Genomic DNA, 25,426 nt, shown 5'->3' with positions numbered 1-25,426 from the left:
AACTTGGGTGACTAGCGTTGAGTTGCCTCGTCTCTGCGTGGAGAAGCAGGGGATAACAATACAGAAGTCACATGCTAAGATCCAGCGTCAGCCCAGAGCATCATTCATAAGCAAGTGGATGTCGATTTTAATTCTAGAACTATTAATGGCTAAGCACTATGCCAAGCCAAGCCTTGAAATAGGAGAATCTAAAACTATCCCTTAGCCATGCCCGTGTCTCCGGAGTCCCCTGTCACTGTTATTGAAAGACAGATGAAGGGGAATCCATGCAGAAAATCTGAGTGAAGTGCACACACACACACACACACACACACACACACACACACACACACACGAGACCGGAGTGGAATTGCAGTGCTGGTGGGCGGCTTTGTGTTTCCGAGACGCAGTTCTTTGACTGTGGATGACCGCCAGCCCTTCAAGAGGGGATGTGTTTTTGCTAACGATGCGCTTTCCTCGTTCTTGGAGTCGTCCCCTGGAGAGGTAACCTTGCAGAAGCCAAGCTTCGGTAATAGAATGTGCTGCATGACAGGTCATGCAGGTCTGAATTTTATGTGTGTGGCTCTGGAAGGCTGTCTGCCAGGTCGCGCTGTCACCTCCTCCCAGCAAATGGAGCTCACTTTTCGAACAAATCCGGTGTGGAAATGGGGCACGGTGCCTCTATGTTTAGACTGTATTAAGTGATTTTTCATTGTGCTTACACTTCTTCTTTTACCTGCTCGGCTTGAGTATTCATTCTTTATCTACTCCCACCCTCCACGCCTTGGAGTCTAAAAGGAACAAGTGCACATCCCTTAAGCTGAAATGTAAAAACAGGAAGGCATGACAACCAGAACTGTAGAAGCAGCAGCATTGGGAACCCGTGGTGTGAATATTTGCATCTGTGTATCAACTGCATGATGATACTGTATTAAATTCTCCTGATTTCACATCAGAAGGACTGAACGGGACCCATGTATACCCCAGGACATGCAAGTCCAGTATTTGCAGTGCTAGGATTCTTCTGGAATAGACTCCAGGACTCTCTTTGGTACCCTGAACCTTGGTTTCCTTCTCTGTAAATGGGAGTACTGGTACTTCCAACATAGGGCTCTTGGGAGAATCTGGTGAGCTCAGTGCTGGGCACCAGATCATTAGTAAATGACAGAAATTACCCATTAGCATTTAAAACAGTGTTTTAAAAGAAACATGTCTTAGCACAGAATCCATGACTGAACTGTTTTAATAAATTGGGTCGTGAATTTTCAAAGTGTCAACATTGCCTCAAATGACTCATTAAGTAGATGGGTGTCGGTGGCACGAGGTACCCTGTGCTGTATACGGCCCTGATTGATGCATAGTGCAGTATCCTCAGGAAACCATGGGCAGAGAACAAAAAAATATATATGAATACATATCGAAATTAATGTGAGATTTTGTTTTAAACTCTTAGCCAAAGGCCATTTGTATCTTTCTAACTTGAAAAGTTAACTAAACTTTTTTTTTTTTTTAATTTGCCAAGGGTGAAACTCGCTATCTTTTTGAAGGAATGTGGTAGTGCCCCAGTCAGAATGGGCCATGGTGGGACACAGTTAATACAGATGTGCTGTGTACACCTGCACCAGCTGTCGGCCTAGACAGCTGGAAGGGGGCTGGCTTGTGGCTGCAGACCTTCAGCTGTCTCCTGCCTTTTCATTCTCATTTCCTGTCGAAGTAGCAGCTGAAGTTTTAATTTTTTTCCCCCTCTATTCTTCCCTCTGGGGAGATAAACAGCAACTCCTAAAGACCTGAGTGTCCACGCATCCTTTGAATCCATGAAAGATGGGTATTTTCAAAATGCTAAAATGATAGGAAGCGTTATCTTTTCAAATACACATGTTCCGATAAACAGGAGCATCTCCAAAGCGAACAGGAAGCAGGCAAACTTTCATTGCCAGAAGTCAGAATCCAGCTTTTTGTTGTCCGTGAAAACATGTCTCAAAGCACCTGTTTTGCTAAGAAAAAAATAATAGATCTTGGACCTTGCTTATAATTGGGCTCAGGAGAAATGCGTGGGGAGAGAATTTTAACTGAAGCTCAACATCCTTGGCTTGCTTGGTTGGTGATGCAATCTTAGTTAGTCTGCTTTCAAACTGTAAAACAGGTAGATTATGTAACCCCAATAATTCTTATTATACTCTCCAATGTGTTTCCCGAACAGTTGCTCATTAATCTACCCACCAAGCTTTCTGCTAAGTATCACCCTTCTCCAAGTGTAGAAAATCCCCTATTGCTTGCAGTCCATGGGGGCTCAAAGCAAACCATCAGCTCGGATGGCATGAGGAACTATACAAGGACCCTTCAAAAACTTAGTAGAAAAATGGAATTAAAGGATACATTTATTTTGGTGCACCAGTTTGTCAAATTCATGCCTGTGATGGGGGGGATTTTCTACAAGTTCTTGGAAAATGTGCTTTGCGATAAAATTATACACGAATTTCAAAATCTTTTTGGTATCAACTCAACTGCATTTTTCTTTTTAAATGAAAACTTTGGTTCTGTATCCTTGGCTGGCCTGTCATACTCCCCAGAGCTGGGGACTTAAAAGCAGGGTTACAGAGCAGTCCACTCGTCTCCCTCTGGCCATCCTTCCCCGTCTGTGTGTCAGGACATCTTTCAGGAGCCACTGTCCTAAGGGAGGCCTTGTTTTCTTTGCACTTGTCACTCCCCCTTAGACCTGCAGCCCCTGTCCCCAGGATAGCTTGGAGATTGGGATGGAAAAGCTTCTTTCTCTTTGCACGGATGCCTGCTGAGGCTTCTGTTGAACCCTCTTGGTGGGTTTTTGGAAGCTGTTTTGTGCCTTTGGAAACGACTCATTTGGGGTGCAACTGGAAGTTGCTTTCTCTCCTGCCTCAGCCTAGAGGTACAGAGAGAGTGGAGAGCGCTGAGGAGAGAGGTTCCAGGGGGAAATCAACTCCAGTTAAAATGGCCAAAGGGCCCAGAGTGGAAGACGACTTCCCCTTGGTCCCTGCCAGCTGGAATTCGAATCTGCAAAGTTCCTGGATCTCTGCCTGGTTCCTCCTGGGCACTGGTGATCCTGCAGCTGAATTGCTTGGTTGGGAGGATGGCAGGGTGGGGGTGGGGGGGTGGAGGTTGGGAGGGAATCATATTATTTATTTATTTTTTTAAATACAAATTCTGGGCCTGCTGCCTGGAAATTATGATTCAGTGGACTAGGGGTTCCGTGTTTTTGCACAGCTCCCCCAGATGGTGTGATAAGGAGCCAAATGCAGCAACCCCTGCCCTAAGTCTGATGCTCGTTAATTCCACACATTTTGTTTTGGTGTTTGTTGTGGGCTGGCCCCCAGGATAAGCTTTTGGGTGTACAACAGGGATGCTCCCAGGAATAGGGAGCTTCTCTTTCATTTAGGAAAGAGTTTCTGAATAGTTCCGGGTTATTATTCTTTTGCTGAAAGAGAGTGCAGTCAGAGGTCCGAACATCCCGGCCTGCAAAGGTACATCTTGTCCTTAGCCAAAAGTTTTCTTAGACCAGTCTGGACGGTGCTGTAGGAGCCAGTGCTGTCCCTGCTTGGCTTTCCGCAGTGTATCAAACTTTCTTGCTGCTGGCATACGCTCAGGTTCTGAATGTGTTGGGAGATATGGATTGTGTGTGTGTGTGTGTGTGTGTGTGTGTGTGTGTGAACCCTTAACACTTGTTCACTGTCACTCTGAAAGAGATCGCTTCCTGGCCTTTTGGCTAAGATCAAGTGTAGTAGCTGTTATTCTGAAAGACGGAGGGCCAAGAGAAGGGAAGCCGTTCTGAGTCTACAAAATCAAGTATGTGGTCAGTAGCCATCTTGTGGGCCTTTCTTTATCTGAGAGCCTCGAGACTCAGGAAGCAAGGCACAAAGCAGAAATCACGAACTCCGTTCGCACAGGGCCATGCTGGGTAAAGCTATCGATCCAGGCAGAGTGCTAGATAGGCAGAATTGGAATTTGACTCCCAAAACTGTGGGTCATTTTTTTAAAAAAATGCAAATTCAGTTCCATCTCCCCAGAGCGATCTTGATCTTAGCATGTGAGAAAATGAAACCCCATGGATCACCGATGTGACTTTTGCTTAAATGTCTCAACTTACAGTTTCACCACGAGGTGTCTGCTGAGGTCTTCAGGCTTGTTCTGATAGCAGTTATTGAGGCACGCCTAATGTTTTGCATATGGCACCCACAGAAAGCGTTACTGTAGTCTGCAGAGGTCTTGCCAAGGTCTCTAGCAGCCTGTGGACTGAGGGCTGGGCAGGTCTCCAGCCAATCTCTGTTTTGTTTATCTTCTGTTCCCTTACTGCACTCTTGGTTCTTACGTGCAAATTCCATGTGTGTTCAGTTGTGGATGAATGAGAGCATTTTGAGTCAAATATGAGACAGTGGAATGCTTCCTCAGCAACGGAGGTTTTTCTTCTGTGCAAAGTAAGGGAGATGTGGGAGGGTGCCTCAATAAGTTGATGCGAAGTGGAACTGAAATCTAAGTGTTTTGGGTACAACAGTGGTGAGAGTCATGCATCTGTGGGGTCTGCGGAAAGCTTGCTGGAAATGTTTATCATGAAAGTGCTGTGCATGGATTTCCTCATTTGTTGCACCAGAACCAACTTACCTGTTAGTTCCAGTTTTCAGAAATTTAAGTATTCTGTCTTTCCCACACTATCACACTTGCTGCAATGGAAGACCTTAGAAACCCACTCTTAATTAGGAGAACTTGTTGAACGGCTTGTAATAGGCAGTGTTTGCTTAGTTTCTCCCACAGTAGCAGGACCATCAGTTTGATTTTTCATGATATTACGTATTACAATTCTGATTATAGAGATCTCAAGGTAGCCTGCCTCTGGATTGTGTACATACTTTGGTTGATGCAGGAATTTTAAAGCTGTGGTCTTCATTCGTTGCTTGCTAATGCTGAAACAAAACCCGGGGCACCTCGTAGAACGTTGGTTTTGCAGGATCTTGGGAGGAATCAGACTGCAGACTCTTGCGGTGTGTAGACGGCCCAGAAGCAGAGGCTGAGGCCCGTGGATATGCAACTCCTGCAACCAGGCCCCAAACCAGTGCATTTTCCTGTACCTTCCGGCTGGCTCCATGCAAACCTTCAGTTTCTACCCCGTGTGCTTTTTGGGTTCACATGAATTATTACTTGTTTGTAGGAAAGCAAATGGGGAATTGTGGCTGTGTGGGGGAAGGCTCCGGGGGGTGGGGGGGGCTTCTGGAGTTGACACTGTGGCTATAAAATATGCAAGCTACTATCACAGCTTGCCCCAATTTAGGTTCCCACTTCTGTGCTGATAGAGTGAATGTTTTATACACCTAGATTCAGCCCCTAATAGGTGTGAACTCCAAGCAGATAACTATTCATAGCCCTGCTTAGCATTTCCAAAAGGTGTCAGAATCACTCCCTCCACTGAGCTAACACAACATTGGAAAAACACAGTTAAGCTGAACAAGTGGTTTTTCAAAAGAAAAGAAAAAAAAAATGTGAGCAACTCTTTAAGGAGTTAGAGACCTGTGTTTGAGTGTGTATTTTAAGATTTTGATTCATCTCCAAAGTATCCATTAGATCCAGTTTCTCAGAAATAAAATAGCAATAAATATCAAAAACTTGAGTGCCCGTAAGATGATGGAACATGGGATCGTCATCTTATTTAATTCTGTAATAAACCGATTATGCATCCAGTTTTACCAATCTTGTCTTACCGATGGGAAGTTTGAGGACCAGAAAGTGCAAGTAATTTGCATAAGGCCATGAACCTACCGGTTCCTATAAAATGTTTCATCTTAAATATCACCTGGGACTCTGACACTGATCAAGAGACCAATCTAACTCGTTCCCTCCTCATTCTACCTTCCCTCGCCCCCCAGGGAACAAGATCTACTAAGGTGGAGATGTCTGTGAAAAGTTGGTCAGGTGCCCACTCCGCTGTCCATTTTCTTGAAATCCCCCACCCCTAGAAACACCCACAAAGCCCCAAACTATAAAAAGGCCTGCCTGCTGAAGGACTGGGCCTCTTCCATGTGGTCACTCCATCTGCATCGGGCAGATGGCCACCTCTTTGTGCTTAACTCTGATAAATTCACTTGGGCCGTTTCTTCAATGCCTGTTTCTGCATGGTTTTCCCCAACGTTAGGTGCCCTGTTTTTTGGTGCCGCTTTCTTAAAAATAGTGCATCACTTTTCCTTCCTTGTCAATGAAATGTCAGCCGTGTGTTGTGAATTGGCCAAATCTGTTCCCAAAAAGCAGTCAGAGGCAGACTCTTATAAACTCAGTTTTTATTCACCGACCTGCGCCTACCAGTGGACTACCCATTCCCCCGCACGAGGAAGTGGGGAGCAACTCTGATCCTTCGTGTTCAGGGGTTCTCACACAATGATCACCCAATCAACTAAGAGAGCACTGGCACGTAATACGAATCATTCAATCAACCGAACTTGCATCAGTGCACACTCCAAATGATCCAATCAATTGTAGTGGTGTGGAAGAGATAGCCAGTTTAAGCATCGTGTGCACTTTACACTGCCCAATCAGTAAGTGTCGCATCCCACCTAATAGTGAACCAGGCATACAGGACTTTCCAATTCTGTGTACAGAAAACAATTTGGGTCAATCAGCTTCCTGCTCCCTGCCTGAGCTGTAAAACATCTGAGCCTTGAATGAGATAAGCTCTCTCTGGCTTCTCTTTAGGGGCTTTCCAAGAACCCAAGGTTATAGCAAAAAAAGGTCAGGTCATGGACATGTCCCAGAAGGATTTCAGAAGACCTAGCCTTACTGTCTGGGCTGTCCCACGTGAGCAGGTGATTTTGCCTAAGACTGAGGTTTTGCCATGTACATTAATCGCAGGAAGACTCTTCTCTAGGAAAACAGGCCTTCTCCTTCCTGTATTTTGCATTTCAGCCCTTTACCAAAGTTTCAAAAAACTTAAAGATCGCCCTCAGTCTCTCTCTCTGACCTTGTGCCCACGTCTAGCCACTCTCTTAGTCTCTCGCCTTCTACGAGACTGAAACGAAAGTTGATTCTTGCTGTAGCTCCTTGCTGGGTCTGTGTCTCCTGTCACATCTCCGTGTGGCTACTTCTCCATGTCTCCATGAAAACTGAGCTTGGTCCCACAGCACAACACGTTTATTTTCCATGCCTTAATATCCAGATTCTCTCTGTTCTTTCCCATCCCTCTCTTTTTTCCTTTTGGAAATAGTTTTAGGGAGATAGATTTGCATGCCATAAAATTTCCTGGATACTAGCGTACGATTCAGTGAGTTTTGGGAACTCTGCAGACTTGTGTAACCGTGGCCCTGTCCAGTTTGAGAATGAGAAGAACCTTCATGTCTGTCTACAGCTCCTCCCCGTTACCGTCCCAACTCCAGGCGCTCTGTCCTATTCGCTTCGGTTCATTACCTCCTTGTAAAGCCAAATGCTCTGCTCCCTCACAGTGAACACCTTGTTAGAGTCACTGAATGTCCCAGAGAAGTTCCTTTGCTCTCTTCTTCCTGGTACCCATTGTCCTCTGCTCATACCTCACGCAGGGTCCTCCCTTAGCCCAGTACTGTTCGCGCTCCCTGCCACTCCTAGGAGCCACCTGCAGCAGTGCCAGGTCTGGCAACTGCCCTGGGTCCTTGCACATGCCTCCTTTTGTTGTCCAGTTTTAATTCTCCTCTCTCTTTGATCCCTGAGGACGTCACCTCTTCTTTGTTAAAACTATGAGGTTTCCCTTTGCTTCTTTTTTTAAAAATATGATTTATTTATTTTTATTGGAAAAGTAGATTTATAGGCAGAAAGAGACAAAAAGATCTTCCATCTGATGGTTCATTCCCCAAGGGGCTGCAGCGGCCAGAGCTGAGCTGATCCAAAACGAAAGAGCTTCTTCTGGGTCTCCCATGCAAGGTGCAGGGTCCCAAGCTTTTGGCCATCCACTACTGTTTTCCCAGACCACAGGCGGGAGCTGGATGGGAAGTGGAGCAGGCAGGACATGAACTGCTGCCTGTAGGGGATTCCACGCATACAAGGTGAGGATTTGACCATCAGGCTATCTTGCTGGACCCAAGTTTTCCCTTTTCTTAATCACTGACCTTAATATCTACAGTCTGCATAGTGTTGAGTTGAATCCTCCTGCCTGGAACATCTCATCCCATACGAATGAGAATTTACTCCCGATTGCTCCACTTCTGATCCAATACCCTGCTGATGTATCCAGGAAAGCAGCCTCAAATGGCCTAAATGCTTGTGTCCCTGCACCTTTGTGGTAGACCTGAATGGAATTCCAAGCTCCTGGCTTACCCCTGGCCTGGCCACAGCAGTTAAGACCATTTGGGGAGTGAACCAACAGATGGAGGATCTCTCTCTCTCTTGCTCTCACCCTTCCCTTTCATCCAATCCCATTCTGCCTTTCAAATAAATAAAATACGTCTTAAAAAAAGTACAGCACATGGGCTGTATAACTCTAAGGCAATTTTGTGATATGTTACCAGTAATGCTTCGCTAATGTCCATGCTTTCATGTAGTCCTCGGACCTCAGGGTTATTCTGTACAGTTGTACGTGTATATGTGTGTCAGAAATTTTGCCTCTGCACAGAAACACACTGTAGTGAAGGTGTGGCATATCTCTGAGAAATTTTGGTCCAATTCCAGTGAGGTTGCAGCGTGCTTTTACGTTGGTACCTAGCATGAAGGGGTCTTTCAAAAGTTCATGAAAAATGCGTATCGTGAAAATAGACCTGCATTTCAAAGTTTTGCTGCATCCCAAGACTTGTCAATTTCATATTCCCCTGAACTTTTGGAAGGAGCCTCCCATGGGGATGATGCACTGTCATGGCGCATGTGATCAAAATGAAGCCGCACACGTGTTGACAGAAAGAGGCCAGCCTTGCCCATCTACAGAAAAGGCTCCTGAAATGTCACCATCCCCACTTCTGTGACTGCTTTCAATCAGCAATTAATACAGACCTTTCCAGGACGTGAAATATCAGTCTACGTTTCCTGTTTCCCCGATCTAATTGCCTGAGACCTGTTATTTGAGACCTATTAATGTGCAAAGGTTAAAAAGTACACAGCTTGTATGCTTGGTTATTGTTTAAGCTGTTTTGTGTTTCTGCTTCTTTATCCTGAAAATGGAGTTGATAATAGAATGGGCATCAAGGGTGCTTGTGAAGATTTGAGTAGACTAACTTATGCACAGTACTTAGCCACATGGCCTGGAATACAACCAGTTCTCAAGAAGAAGTGGTGCCTGGGGCAGGCCCAATGGAGCTGCAAGGGAAGGTGTTGTTCTAGGACACGCACATCCCGAGTCAGAGTGCCAGCTGAAATCTTACCTAAGCTACTTCCACCGCAGCTCTCTGCTGATGTAACGGCCTGCCACCCAGAGGCAAGACCGCACTGGACTCCCCGGCTCCTGGCTTCGGCCTGCTCTGGCGTTCCTGCTGGAGGAATGAGCCAGTGGCGGGGTGGCTGGGAGATCTCTTTGTCTGTCTCTCTGTCATTCTACGATTCACAGAATCAGTAAATCAGATCTATTGATGCTAAAAAGAGTGTTCCTATCCTATGAGCATTTTTTTTTAAAGTTAGTGATTATTTTGAGGACTCTTTCAAAAGTTCATGGAAAATGGATGTTATTGGAAAAAAGTTGCATAAATTTCAAAATTTTTGGTACCAAAATAAACATCTTTTAATTCAGTCTTGCCCTATACTTTTCGAATCCTTTCATATGAATCAAAGTTGGCTGTATCTATTGTGAAAGGTTTTGTGTATTTTTTGCTATAGAAAATTATATTATGTTATGTTGTTGAACTGTTTTTAATGAGTGCGGATGAGTCTTCCCTCTCAGAAATGCTTGGTCCCAGGAGTGTAGCACGTTTCATAATTTTCCAGGTTTTGCAGTATTTACACGTACATAGTTATCTTGGGAATGGAATCCGATCAAAACAGAAAATACATTTATGTGTCATAGATATTTTGTACACATAACCTGAAGGTGATTTGCTTCACAATTTCTGAAATACTTACATTTGGACTGTGACCTGTGGCATGAGGTTGGCTGTGGAATTTTTTAACCTATGACATCGGCTCTCAAAAAGCTTTAGGTATTTCATTTGTGGGCCAGGAATGCTTAACCTGTATTTGGGGTTAAGCAGTCTCGTTAAACAAACTTAATAAATGGATGTTCTTCCTCATTTCCAGGTAATGTGGTCTGGGATAATTTCCCATTGAGGATGAGGGAAGGCACACTCTATGTAGCACTTACACTTTTGGAAAGTTGTCTTGGTTCATTGTGTTCCCAGTTGGATTTGCAAACATCAAGGACAAGGCTGTTCTGTAGAAGTTGCGTGTTTTCCATTCCAGATCAAATGTGGTAGAACCCACACATCTGGTCCATCTTCTATGTGAAGGTTCTTTTCAAGGGCAACATGATGGAAAAACAAAAAGAAAACAGAGAAAGAGAAAAGAAATCCCAGAAGAGTACTTTAAGGCATGGCGACCTTGTGCACACATTGGGTAGTGCTGTTGTTTCTCCGGGCTCTCCATTTACTTAAAAAATCGTGCAACTCTACCTCACTCTTAAAAACAGAAATCTTGCTCGGAAACCTGCAGCCAGGAGTCATTATTGTCTGTGGAAGCCTGCTCCTCTGTGTTTGCAGAGCTGTGTGTAATGCTGCACGCTCTGGCAGAGGCCATATGGGTGCCAGTATGCTAAGAGCTGGAAGCTCTTATGGGTTGGCAGGCTTGGTGGCCTTGCTCGGATAGGACTAGCGGAACTCGGGGAGAAATGAACTTGTGCCGTGGTGTTTTTTCTGACCCGCGTCATTCACTTTGGTTGTGTCACAGAGGAGCTCTGAGTTGGGAACAAAGCCAAGAGGCTGTGAAATCTACACAAGGTGTTTGAGATTGTTCTGGCTGTAGGTTCGAGCTACAGACCCACCTGCTACAGTGTCCAGCAGTTCGGTGTGAGACCAGGCTGTCTTCTGATGGCCAGAAGACCAGAGGCAAAAGGTAACAGGATATCCACTTAACATCCTTTATTATACAAAAGCAATCTGACAGTGTCAACCATTTTGTCAAGCCTTTCAAGACTTCTCAAACATTTTCAACAGATTTTTCCTTTCTTTTCAGTTTGCATAATTTAAATCTATTAAATCTATTTTTTCCTGAAATTCTTATGCTGTACATGAAAAAAGAAGCAGGAAATAGATCTCAAATGTATGCGCAGGCCAACATCTATGTGTATATATCAATATATACTTTTTAAAAAAGATTTCTTTGTTTGGTAGGCACAGTTGAAGGGGAGAGAGAGAGAGAGAGAGAGAGATTTCCCAGATGGCCACAGTGGTCAGAGCTGGAGCTAGGAGCCAATAGCTTCTCCTGGGCCTGCCACGTGGAGTGCAGGGGCCCAATCACTTCTGCCGTCTTCCACTGCTCTCTCAGTTCATTAGCAGCAAGGTAGATTGGAAGGGGAACAACCAGGGCTTGAACTTGTGCCCATATGGGATGGCAACATTGCAACACTCTACAGCACCAACCCCATATGCACATGTTACATGTAAGCAAATGAAAGTAGTTGTCACCGGGATACCGGAAGCTGACCTGTACCTGGTGTGTATGTGCTTTGGGGCCGGAGAGGTGGGTGAGGGCATAGCTTTGGCCCACACAAGGTTGTGAATTACTATTTTTTTTTTCAGATTGTAGTCTAGTTGGAGGGACAAACTGTAGCCTAAATAACTGTAATAGAAGCTGTTACAAGCGTTCAGTGTCAAACGGGGCAGTGGACGTACTGAGGTGTCCGCAGGAGCCCGAGATGGCTTCCAGCTGGCGTTTGCCATAGTTGCTGATTGTGGCACTCTAAACAGAACTGCTGGCGTGGGAGGTGAGATCAAGCTGGGCCCTTGATGTCGTCCCTGCTGAACTCTGCTCAAGTGCAGGGAGGGAAAGAGTAAAGTCTTCAGGAATCTTGGACGGGGAGCCCAGGGCTCATGTCCTTTCCATCCACTGCCAGGCTGGTTTCTGCAGGAAGGTGGCAGGGTTAGCAGGCAGATGGGATTAACTAAGTGTCTGGAAGGCACGCAGACCATGAGTGAATGATTGATTACAATCGATTGTGATTGCAAATGTAAAAGTGGGTAGAGCATGCCCGATTTTTCTTCTGGCAGGATGCTTCATCCATCCAGGCATCAAGTCGGTATACGCATCTGTTCGCAAACTGTGGTAATACTGTGGTTGCCTGCTGTGGCAAGTGTGTTCATCAGATTTCTAGAAGGTCCCGAGAGTGTGAGTTATGGATGCCAAACTTTGCCTCATTCATAACGATTTCCCCGTTTCGAAAGTTTCAGGAGTATTTCCTTTTTAATTGGGTGAGGGTTGGGAGCAGTGTCTCTTCATCAATAGGAATTGTTTCTGAAAGGTTGAAAGCAGAGGCAGCTTCCTGCAGATGTGAGAAGTGCTGGTGTGTTAAGTAAGTCTTGGAGACAAAATTGCGGCGGGATTATTTCCTTTGGAGAAAAAAAAAATGCTTGTTAGGTACCTGTTACACTGATGGAAAGGAAGCCAAATGATTCTCACACCTAAACTTGTCTCAAACACAGAAAATCTAACTCTGAACACTCGCCAAGACTGCATTCAAAGTTGTCTGTATACATTTAAAAGAATATATGCATATTAATATTTCATGATCCACAGTCTTAGCAGCAATTTCGCAAAGTATATGACAAAAGCCACAAATGGTCTCTTCCCTCATTTTAGAACAACCAGGAACAAACTATTTAGAGCATTTATGTTTCAAGTCCAAGGGCTAGCAGTTTTTAGCTCAACTGACATTAAGAATTACAGTTGTCAATATGTACTAAATGTGGGGGCTATTTCAAGACCTCCAAGAAAGACGTGTTGTGAACATATTAAGCTTTAGCCCTCAAACACAAACGTCTATTAGTAGGGAGAATTTGAAAGGGTATCTGTTTTTTTTTTTTTCCTGGGTTTGAAACACTCGGTGAATAGCAGAATATTCTTCCTGCAGCAGATGACATTTGGATTGTATTTGTCTTGCTTCAGCGGCCTTCTTTGTGTTTGCTTTCGCTTTGTGATTTCAGAAGCAGGACGAGTGTGGATGCGCGCCTTCTCTCCCCGACAGTACTTGGCAGTGCTGAGAAGTCAAATCATGATTCTGTTAATTACATTCATTATTTAAAGAGTCAATGTCCTACTTTAACATGGACTAAAAATAAGCGACATGCTTAAAAACAACATACACCTGCCTGGCACAGCTGTTAAGGTACCACCTGAGATTGCTTGCATCATGTATCAGATTGTAGCCTGAGCCCTGGCTGCACTTCTGATTCCAGCTTCCTGCTAGTGCACACCCAGAGAGGCCCCGGACACCCACACTGCGGACTCCGAGTTCCAGATTCCTCATGCAGCTCTGGCTGTTGGGAGCACTTGGGGTGCTTCCCCTCTCTCTCTCTCTCCCTCTCTTTCCTCTTCTCTCTGTCTCTCCCTACCTCTTTTCTCTTGCTCTCTCTCTTCCTCCCTTTCTTTCTTTTCCTCTCTCTCCTTCCATTTTTTTCTCCCCTCCTCTCTCTCCCTCACTTTCTCTGTGTGTACATCACCCTGCTTTTTCAAATAAAATGAAAATAACCTAAAAGTTTAAAAAACCTTCCTCCATGAAATTTCTTATTAAATTTTATAATATATAATATGTATAATATATGTATATCTATGTATACATATATGTGATATATGTATAACATGTATAATATATGTGTGAGGCTATATATGAACATTAGACTATTTGAGTACTAATCTCTTTTTTTTAAAGATTTTTATTTATTTATTTATTGGAAAGTCAGATATACAGAGAGGAGGAGAGACAGAGAGGAAGATCTTCTGTCTGATGATTCACTCCCCAAGTGAGTGCAACGGCCGATGCTATGATGATCCAAAGCGAAGATCCAGGAACCTCCTCCAGGTCTCCCACGTGGGTGCAGGGTCCCAAGGCTTTGGGCCATCCTCGACTGCTTTCCCAGGCCGCAAGCAGGGAGCTGGATGGGAAGTGGAGCTGCCGGGATTAGAACCGGCGCCCATATGGGATCCTGGTGCATTCAAGGCGAGGACTTTATCTGCTAGTCCACACCACTGGGCCCGAGTATGAATCTCTTAAAGCAGATAGCTTACTGCATACTGTCTGAATTCTTTTTTCGTACAAAGATATATTTTATTTTTACTTGAAAGGTAGAGATGAAGAGAGGAGAGACAGAGATGTCTTCCATCCATCCACTGGTTCACTCTCCGAATGGTTGCAGTGGCTGGAGCTGAGCAGATCCAAAACCTGGAGCCAGGAGCCTCTTCCAGGTCTCTCCCATGTGGGATGAAAGGGCCCAAGGACTTAAGCAGTCATCTGCTGCTTTCCCAGGCCATAGCAGCTGGGAGAGAAACCCAAACCAGTGCTTATATGGGATGCTGGCACCACAGGTGGAGGCTTAACCTACAATGCCAGGGTACTAGCCCGGTCTAAATGCTTACACCTGTGAATTTGTGCCTCAAAGCAAACTCAGAATGTTATAAAGTGTTTTCTTTTACAATCTTTTAATCAGAGATTGTAGTGTGTCTAACATGAATACTGATTGCAAATGTGATGAAGTCAGTTTCCTGGTTCATGTGTTCGTGACCTTTCTCAGAGCTTTGACTAATATTCCTAAGCCAAGCACGTGGTCCGCAGTCAGCTGGACTGGGGCGTTTGCATGTCGTCTCGAGCATCTTGCCGTTCTTGCGCAAAGCTGGGAGTGTTTAATCAACAGGAACTTGGCGTATTTGATTCCCTATGCTCTACGGTGGCTATCAAGGTATTCAGTCAACAGGAAGACAGGGACCCCAGTCATCTGCAAGGGACTAGAGGCCAGGGGTGGGTATTAGGCTGGTGGTTAAGATACACGTTAGGATAATTGCATCCCAGCTCAGCTTTCTGCTGATGTTCTTCCTGGAAGACAGTGGTGACGGCTCAGGTCAACGGTCCCTGCTACCTACATGGGACACCCGAGTTGAGTTCCCTTCTCCAACCTTGGGGCTGTTCCATCCCTGTCCGGTGCAGGCAGTTGGCGCATGGCAGCTCTGTCTGTCTCTGCCCATCTCCAGACAGAATTGTGGTATGGGTTAGAGCACGCTTCTGGAGTGCCTTGCCAAGCAGACTCAAGCTGTCTCCGTGGCGGTTTCGGGGGGGTGTAGTGGGGTCCTGAGGCAGGCTGGCAGGTCAGATGGTGGCTGCTGCAGGAGGGTCAAGGCCATGACAATTCACCTGTTACTGCCCATCCCCTGAGTTTGTTCCAAGTCCCTTCTCTTCCTGGGAGAGTTCTGCCTTCACTTTGGAATGTTCTCTGTCACCTGCTTGTGTCTTTGTCTCTTCCCTAATGTCCCAGTTTCTTAGAGGAACTTTTCCTGACATTTCTCATGACGATTATTCTTAAAAAAAAAAAAAAAAGATTTATTTACTTTTATTGGAAAGGCAGATATATGGAGAAGAGAAGAGACAGAGAGGAAGATCTTCCATCCGATGGTTCACTCCCCAACTGACCACAATGGCTGGAGTGGAGCTGATCCGAAGCAGCCAGGAGCCAGGAGCTTCTTCCGGGTCTCCCATGTGTGTGCAGGGTCCCAAAGCTTTGGGCCATCCTCAACTTCTTTTCCAGGCCATAAGCAGGGAGCTGGATGGGAAGTGGAGCTGCCGGGAGTAGAACTGGCGCTCATATGGGATCCCAGCGCTTTCAAGGCTAGGACTTTAGCTGCTAGGCTATTGCGCCGGACCCAAGGATTATTCTGAGGTAGGCTTTGGTAGAAACCTGTGCTTGCTATGGGCCTTTCACAGTGGGCAGTTTGCAGGCAATTATAATCCTTGGAGTAGGGTGTCATTATCTGAGGACACAGTCATCCATCTGACAACCCTACCAGCACCTCTGTCTCCCTCTCTAATGGTAACTTCAGTATCTCAGAGGGGCACAACACATATGTCTGAAGAGTGCAGGAGGTTTTGAAAACTTTAGAACTTCCTTTAGACTGTTTATTTGAATGATAAAGTGAGAGAGAGGGAAGGAGTATGAGAGAGAGAGAGAGAGAGAGAGAGAGAGAGAGAAATGTTGCATGTGCTGATTTACTCCACAGATGCATGTAGCAGCGGGGTCTGGGCCTGGTTCATTCCAGGAGGCAGGAATTCCATCCTCTTCTCCCACTGGGGGCGGGGTGGGCAGGGACTTAAATATTTGAGCCTGCATCTGCCACCTCCCAGGTGCATTAATAGGTATCTGAGTGGGAAGTGGAAGCAGGATTTGATCCCAGCTACTTCCGTGTGGGATGGTGGCTCAACTCCCCGTTCCACCAAGCTGGACCCACATTTGTACTTTTGAAATGTGCTTGCTATGCATGTTACTTTGGCAATGCAGCGTTGAGAAAATACCGTTTTTCAAGCTGTCACCTTCACCATACGTTCTTACCTTTTCCTGCAGTGATTCCAGTGGTGACCAGATCCTGTGCCGTGACTTACCATTTGGTTGCAGGATAGATGCTCTTCGCTCATTGGCTATCCAGTGCAACAGCTTTGTCTTCCAAGTTGACTTTTTTCATTGTTCTTAAAGGACAGTAGGTCTCTGCTTAAGTCCTACCATAAACAAGAGTGTCTGGAAAATTAGAGTGCGCTTTGGTGCTGCTGTCAGATCTGTTTCTAGAAGTTGATAACATTGTCCCCATTACTGCGTTAGAACACGGACAATATAGTTTTGTTCCCTCTGCCATAGAACAAAGCTTCACATTTATTTGGTAGCTTTTGGATGGTCGTGATGACAATACCACTGATGGTGATACTGTTGGATTCCTGGACTTCCTTTTCTGAGACCCCCAACTATAAATTCTTCTTAAATCTGTTGCTTTGGTATTACTAAGTTCTTTAAGGGTAGTTTGGAAGAGCTCTGGGTTTGCCAAGAGAGGACCTTGGCAGTTCATTTCACATACTTCTTAAGCCTTCATGGCACCTGAGCCTTCATTTCTGGACACTAGCAGACGTTGTCATAGTATCCCCTGTGTGGTATTAATGCATCTTATGTTTCCCATGGTTCTTAGGGTTGCTTGGCGTTGAGTTTTATTAGAATATCTAAAATAATTCTTGGCCTTCTACGATGCCTCTGCACCTCTACCTGGGTTTATTTTTGAGTGTGTGTGAGTGTGGTGTGTGTGTGTGTGTGTGTGTGTGTGTGTTTGTGTCACTTTTCTTGTGACTTCTGACCTGCAGTTTTCTTACCTGCATCTCAGTTAGAATTTAAATCTCATCAACGGTGATTTCAGTAATCATTTCAATTAGCAGTGGGAAATGATTATGGACATACGATGTGCCACTGATGGAACCAGACATACAGGAGGGTGGGGAGGTGTCTGCGAGCCATTGCTCCAAGTGGGGAAAATCAGGCACCGGAACCTGTGTCGTCACTGTGGCTGTGTCGTCACTGACGGAGGTGGAGGGTCCCCCCCTGCTGTGTGTGCCTGGATGATTCAGTACATTTGGCCATCTCTGAAGCTACTGACACAACTTCACACATACCTCTGCGTCCCGTATGTCATGGGGCTTCACTCAACACCCTCTTGCCTTCACTGCTGTGGCCCCTCCCCGCTTTCAATGCCCGGCGCAGGTGATTCAGGTTTAGGCATCTGGAGCCCTCTGCTGTGTCTGGGAGGGAGTTAGCATCCTTGGAAGGAATGAATCCTCCTGGGGAGCAAGTCTCAAACCGTGATGAAGATGGACCAGCTCTCTTGTCTCTTGGGAAGGGGAACTCGTGCATGATGCTGGGGCGTGACTTTCACGTGGAGCTGGACTTTTTGGGGGCTTGCTCAGTCACCCACGGTGATAGCTGGCTGCAGATCCTGCTCTTCACTGCCTGCCTTCATTCCCCCAGCTCACTCCTCTGTCTTTGACTAAGCTCCTTTTGCAGTGTGTGCTATGGGCATCTAAGACAGAGGCAGGCTACAGGAACCGGGGTCTTGAGAGGAAATTCGGATCCCAGGATGGTGCTAACCTGCAATTCTGTTGTATTTCAGTTGTATTTCAGCTTGCTCTGGGTTCTCATAGACTTAGTGATAGCTGTGGCTAGTTCCTTCTGGCTGCCACTCCACCTCTTCCTCTCAACCCAAGAACTTAGGTTAGCTTGCAACCACCTAAGGACATTATTATAGGAACGATTGCTTTCAAGCATTATTTCAAGTGTGTGGGTGGCATGTTGTCATATTTTCACTCTTGAAGTAATTATTGTTTGGTCCACACTTCATATCTGATTGAATATACCACATGTCGGAAAACACTGTGCAGAGGCAGCATCTGAGAGAACTTGAGCATTCTCTTGGCTTGGCCAGAACGGCTGCTGAGTTAGAGCTGTTCCACTCCCCTTGCTGCGGTAGCACACTTGAAGAACCTCAGTTCCCCTGCCTGCAACCAGTTGAGTTTCGCCTGCTTGGTCACTGACCTGCAGCTTGGTTGGTTTCCAGGGAACGCCTGCAAGCAACTCAGTGCTTTCACAAATTTCGTTTCAATCAGCACATTGAAGTTTGAGAGCAAAGAAGAACATGGTTATGTTTTGTAAGAGTTTCAGAATGAGCAGTTTCCACCCTTCGCATTTCCCACCTGTCTTGGTGCAGTGTGTGTTACTCAGAACTTGACAATTGTCAAAGGTTACGTAGACTTCAGGAGGACATTGATGATGGTGTTTATAATTCGTATGCCCTCTTAGAGATTTAGAAACGATGAAAAGCAGTATTTCAAAATCTCTGCTTTTTTCTTTTTTTGACTCTTAGTTTTACCACAATGTCATCCCTGGAGAAAATGGGCGAAGTTTGGATTTCAGGTTAATATTTTATTTGTTGCAGTTGTGTACAAACTGTTTTTATCTTCAGCCTGTTTAATGGGAAAATTCTGAGTGTCCGTGAGTGATAGAATTTCCAGAAGAAAGCCAATCTCTTCGCTGAAAGCAGCTGCCAGTTTTAAAGTCTAACTTCTTTGTACATATATTTTACAGATTAAAGGATTTACCTGAAGACAAAGCTTTCTATTCATCAGAGACTGGACACGAGTTACTCTTGCTGTTGGCAATTAAAGATGGTGTTGTCATGGAAACAGTTGATCCTGCTTTCATTCATTGGCTGCCTAGGAGGTAACAATAAGCTGTATTTTCTAAGGTGAAGTTGGTGCTATTCTCAGATCATGTGTTCAACTAATTTTGAAATGTTGAAATATAACTCTACCTGTTGTAAGGGGAACAGAAAAAAAATTTACATTTTTTAAAAAAATTGCTGACCCTGGGATGTGTGTTGAGCTCCTTCCTAAATTTGTGAGCCATTTGCTTCCATAGAAAACATAATGAAGCCTGATCCTTCAGAGCTACTGTTTGCCTTATGACAAGTATTGTCAATGTAGCAACCGACATTGGAGATTGTTCATTCGTAGTAATATTGGCCAGAAGAAGCTGAGAGTGGAGAGGGTATCAGAGAGGTTTATACATGTTAAAATATGTCAGTATTTTCATGTCCTATCTTAAAATATGGTACCTGATTTTCTTTTAGCAAGTAATGAAGTCAGACTTCGTGATGTTTTTGCAATTTGAAATTTAGACTAGAGCACAAAGGAAAGGAAAAACTTCTCAGCTTTGTACTGTGGAAAAGCATCTATTATAAATTGTCTCCTACATTTGTTCCCTGTTTATTCATCTTACCTTGTTTTCTGTAGGAGTGAGTGAACGAAAGGGTCTTAATGAGTTCGTCTATTTTCAGTTAGTTTTATGTTTATTTCATTGATCGCTTTCTGGGCATGTAAAAAAAAAGTGGAGGAACAGAATAGAGTGAAGGCTCGCATATGTACAGTCAGGTCTAAATACTGTGTGCTGTCTGGAGATATTGTAGGTTTGGCTCCAGGCCACTGCGTTAAAGTGAATATTTCAGTAAGCGAGGGATATGGAGGTTTTGGTTTCTTAGTTCACAAAAAAAGTTACATTCATACTGTATTATAATCTACTAAGTGGACAATGATAGCATATCTAGGAGAAGGCCTTAATTAAATAATACTTTATTGCTAAAAGAAAAATTCAGTGAGTGAGAAGCTGCCTGCTGGTGGGTCTGTCCTCTTGGGTGGCGTTTGAAGTGCAGGGTGGTTGTGGCGATTTCTGAGAATAAGGGAGCAGTGGTGTTGGCTGTGTTGATTGGCTTCTCCCCACATGAGGCACGTGATGCTGTCTGCTAGTGCGCTACCCACAGCAGAACTGCTTTCAAAATTGGCGTCAATCTTCTCAAACCCTGTTGCCATTTTTAATGTAATAATCTAAATCCATTCTTAGCGGTCTGGAGACTGCTCAGGAAACTCAAAATAGAGCTCCCTCATGATCTGACAAGTCCACTGCTGGGAACGCGTCCAAAATGATTAAATTATTGTATCAAAGAGGTACCTGCGTTCATCTCTTTATTGCAGTTGTATTCTTGGTAGCGAGCGTCGGGAGTCAGCTTGGATGCACATCAGTAGATACCTGAATAAGGAATAGATTGAATGAGCACACAGCAAGGTATCCACCTGCAAAGAAAGCATGAGAGATCGTCCTCTGGAGCCAAGTGGATGCAACTGGAGGACATTACGTTAAGCACAATAAACCAGACGCAGAACACAAATGCTGCACGCTCTTACTTGGATGCTGAGTACTATTGACATGACGCTGCCGTGGTGATCATGGCTAGGAACATAGAAGCAGGTTGGATGGTGGTAACTAGAATGTTCCCATAGAGGTAACAAATGCTAGTGGTCTGTAGTGCAGTAGGGTGACCACCGTTCACAATAAACCATTATGATTTTGTGGGAAAAAAAGTAAGAGAGAAGAGCCTGATGGCGTCACACACAAAATAATGAGGAGGAGAGGGAAAGGTTAATTCATCTGATTTGATCAGTACGCAGGATTTCCATTTCTAGAACTATCACGTTGTACTGTATAAATGCGTAGGGTTATTAAGTGTTAATGAAATGGACGGGCTAAGGCATTTGATCATCACGCACTGAACAGGTGTGTATCGAATGACCACACTGGACTACCACCCAAATATGTGAAGTGAAAGAAAATTAACATTAAAGAGTAAGTTCTCTGTGACTTGAACCGTGTGCACCGGAAGTTGCCTGCACACAGTTTGCTTGCCTCGTCTGAGTAAAGCTGCACACGTGCAGTAAAGCTTGATCCGTGGCTGGCAGTGATTCAGTCCCATCTGCAGGCTGCACTTCTGATTCCAGTTTTCGTGGCAGTTAATTCTTCCCCTGGCACCCTGAGTCCTTCAGAATCATCCACGAGGGTTGGAATCCATCTCTTCCAAGTCCTGCGTCCAGTGCTTTTTGACCTTTTTTCCCCCCACGAATCACCACTGTGTTTAATGGCATTGACAAGGGTGAGTTCTTTCCAGAAGTTTTTCAAGTTCCTGTGCCTTACGGAATGTCTGTTTTCGAGAATAACACTTGAAACCCAGGTGACTTTTTTGACCGGCATGCTCATCGTGTTAGCAGCCATGAAACCAACACTGCTCTTGCTCTTCATCTCCGTGGTGGCTTGTGGGTGACCCAGGTGCGTTGTTATCTTGAGCCATGGGTCTCGGCATTGGGCGTGACATATTTACTAAGCCATGTCGTAAACACATGTGATCCAGGCTTCATGGCTGCATCTCCGAGGCTTAGGTAGAGTAGATTCAGCATGGATTTTAAGGATCCTAGGGTTTTTCATGATGGCACATGAGCGTTGGGTTCAGCGAAAGGCCACGCGCATCATTCACCTCTAACAGGATGGTCAGCTTGACCTTTGAGCTAGACCTTTGAAACTAGCCATTGGCTTCTCCTGGCGGGCTTTGAACATCTTGCATGCAGTATCTTTTTTTTTTCTTTAAGATTTTATTTATTTATTGGAAAGTCAGATATACAGAGAGGAGGAGAGACAGAGAGGAAGATCTTCTGACCACTGATTCACTCCCCAACTGACCACAAAGGCCGATGTTATGCCAATCCGGAGCCAGAATCCAGGAACTTCTTCCAGGTATCCCACATGGGTGCAGGGTCCCAAGGCTTTGGGCCGTCCTCGACTGCTTTCCTGGGCCACAAGCAGGGAGCTGGATGGGAAGTGGAGCTGCTGGGATTAGAACCAGTGTCCATATGGGATCCCGGGCGCATTCAAGGCGAGGACTTTATCAGCTAGGCCACGCCGCCGGGCCCAACATGCCGTATTCTTTCAGTAGCTGGCTGGCTCACCCACATTACAGATCTGTTGTTGGTTGAGCCGCGTTCGTTCGTTTCCTTACCTGGGTTTCCATTTGATTTGCTGGAGTCTCCCTGGCAGCATCGGCCGCTTCATCCTCTGCTTTTTATCCGTGGGGGTGGCTTCATTCCTTCAACTTCAGGAACAACGTTTGCCAGCTTTCGCCACTTCTTCTGCCGCTTCGTCACCTCTCTCAACCTTGAGAGCGCTGAAGAGAGAGAGGGCTGTGTTCTGAATTAGGTTTCGGCTGAAGGCAGTGTTGGCGATGATTCATCTTCTATCCAGGCCACCGAAACTTCCCTTTATCAGTGATAAGTCTGTTACTCCTTCTGATCATTCCTGTGTTCACTGGAGTACCGTCTTTCATTTCCTTCAGTTTTTCCTCTGCCTTCAAGTGTGACTGCTGGGTGCAAAAGGCCTTGCTTTGGGCCTCGTCTCAGTGTGCGCTTGTCCGGGGGTTTCATTATCTCTGGCTCTGTCAGGAGCTACGACGCTCACTCCAACACTTAGAGACAATCATAGGGAAATTGCTTCAATGTCCATCTTGTTCTGTGCCAGAAAATAGGGAAGCCAAAGGTGGCCGAGGGAGGTGGGGATGGCCGATCGGCAGAGCAGTCGGACAGGTGGATTATTTGCTACCTTACGTGGATAGAGTTCGTGGTACTCCCAAACCGGAACACACGGACCCCAGAGCAGTTAAAATAGTCATGGAAACATGTGGAACGTTACATGATTTAGCAAAGCATGGCCCGGAAGTGTGAAGTGAGTATGTGGTGTTGGGGAAAAAAATGACAGTGATGGACTGTCCATACAAGCTCACCACAGACTTTGTAGAAAGATTTATTTGATTTTTATTGGAAAGTCAGATATACAGAGAGGAAGAGAGACAGGGAGGGAGATCTTCCATCCGATGATTCACTCCCCAAGTGAGTGCAACGGCCGGTGCTGCGCCAATCCGAAGCCAGGAGCAAGGAGCTACTTCTGGGTCTCCATGCTGGTGCAGGGTCCCAAAGTATTGGACTGTCCTTGACTGCTTTCCCAGGCCACAAGCAGGGAACTGGATGGGAAGTAGAGCTGCCAGGATTAGAACTGGCACCCATATGGGATCCTGGCATGTGCAAGGCGAGGACTTTAGCCACTAGGTCACGGCACCGGGCCCGCACCCACTTATTTTTAACTAGCTCATTTTAAAGTAACTTATAGAAACCAGTATATCTCCCCTCCCCTCCCCCCTCAAGATTAGGTTTTCTTTTCATACTAATAAGAGGACAGTTTTCTAAATAAATGCAGTTTCTTTTTGATGTTTAAGAGAAATTTTTTTTTTTTTTTTGCTTTCTTTCTAAAAGGAAGAAATTGCTGTGGAATGAGCGCAGTGAAACATTTATACAGATGAATATATTCGGGTTCTGACAAAAGCTTGAACTGCTAGAAGAGTCCAATTTCTAATCTTCGGGTATTTAACAGACAGTCCATAACCTAAATACCCAATTAGTAATGGATTAGAGATTCCAGCTTTCATCTTTTAAAATAAAGGATTTTTTAAAACATTTTTTACAGTGATGCTTCAGTTTTGTTTCAAAAAGTGTCTTTATTTGCTAATCATGTGGTACTGGGGGGAGGACTTACTAGTTATTAATGAATTTTTGCCTTTTCCAATGGGCTACAGTTATCAAAACCAAAGCAATTTCTTCTTGGATTCTTCACTTAAAAAGTTTCAAATTTGACATGTTTTAAAGAGAATGCAAATGCTAGGCAGTGTACCATAGCGCAGTGAGCTGTTGGTCATCTCACTTTTATAGACACCATCTTGAAAGTTACCAATGAATTGGAAAGGTACTCAGAACTAAAGAACATGAGGCCAGTTACTCAAGGGCTGGTGATCCGTAGTTGTTATTTTACGCTGTGCAAATTGTATCGACTGTGTTTCAGTTGCTTCTTAGAGATGTTTACATATTTATGAACAAATTTATGGGAAACGCAATGTCTGTGTTTCTAAAGTGTAAAAAAGCATCGTTAAGCAATGTGAAGGTCAGCTTGATTCCCCGGGAATGGTGATGCGACAGCTTTAAGGGCTTGAAAAGAAGCAGTGGATGAGTTTGTAAATGACAAATTAAAGGTAGCATTTCGTGCAGGGGTTGATCATTCTCATCATTCTGTTATGGGGAAAACCTTGGCTGCTATTGGAATTTGACGGAGGGTTTATTACGCTCTATGCTTCATGTACTGAGTGGGAGACTCCTTTTGGGTCTCTGCTCAATTTAGGATAAAAGGCTGCTTTGTGCGTGTGATATTGTATTAAGAAATATTGGGTCATTTTATATGTATTAAAATGAAAATCTGTTCACGGTGTCGGACAGATCGCATAAATCTTAGATATTAATAAATGGCAAATAAAATCCATTGTGTAAGTTTAGTTGCTCAGAGAAGTATTTAACAAAAGACACAAACTCATTAAGTGCAGCAAATGCGCTTGACTGCTTTCTCCCAGCTTCTTGAATTTAAGCTTTGGTTATTTTGTATTCCCCCCCCCCCCACTTTCATTTTCTCCTGTTGTTTTGACTCTGCAGATTTCCTCTGCAACAAAGAAGCAAATAGTAATTTCTGGCTAGGAATCTATCCTGGGATGAACTTGACTGTGTTTTTCCTCAAAAAAATGCTAGACTGCAGTCATTCTTAAATAACTCTCAAGTGTCTGTGACGTGCCCTACGTTGCTTTCCCGCGAGGAATGGCCGAGATCTGTCCCCCTGCAGGCTTTCCATTTTGTCCCATGGGGCGGATGATGACATGGACTTTGAAGGTGATCTGATGTGGCGGGGGGGCAACAGAACCAGGAGGGGCGTTGTGGAGCGCTGGGATGTGGGCTGCTATTTTAAGGAAGGTCATCAGGGTCGTCCTCATTAACAAGGTGGTATTTGAGCTGAGACTTAGAGGTCAGTGTGTTGACCCTGTGGATATTTAGGGAAGACGGCTCCAGGCAGAGTCATCAGGTCTGCGAAGATTCTAAGGCATGACAGCGGTCAGTGTCCACGAAAAAGAAAGCCAGCCCAGTTGCGTGGGGATGAGCTGTGGGAAAGAACAGATGAGAGCCGAGAGGTAGTATGGGAAAGGACACAGCAGAAAATGAAGGACTTTGTAAATCAATGGAAATATTTTGAATGTT

At 44.9% G+C, this 25,426-nt stretch overlaps 1 protein-coding gene across 1 annotated transcript in view; it reads left to right on the top strand.

Annotated features, from left to right (window-relative positions):
* The first annotated feature begins 19,074 nt into the window (after positions 1-19,074).
* CNTN3 (contactin 3) overlaps positions 19,075-25,426 on the top strand; it is a 272,642-nt gene continuing 266,290 nt past the window's right edge. The window contains exon 1 of the mRNA XM_040995075.1: positions 19,075-19,151. Coding sequence (XP_040851009.1) covers positions 19,097-19,151 — 55 coding nt within the window. The 5' untranslated portion in view covers positions 19,075-19,096. The remainder of the gene's footprint in view (positions 19,152-25,426) is intronic.

Source organism: Ochotona curzoniae, unplaced genomic scaffold (assembly GCF_017591425.1).
Source record: "Ochotona curzoniae isolate NIBS_2020 unplaced genomic scaffold, NIBS_Ocur_1.0 contig_908, whole genome shotgun sequence".
NCBI classification, from domain to species: domain Eukaryota; kingdom Metazoa; phylum Chordata; class Mammalia; order Lagomorpha; family Ochotonidae; genus Ochotona; species Ochotona curzoniae.
This window is presented reverse-complemented; position numbering and strand designations above follow the sequence as displayed.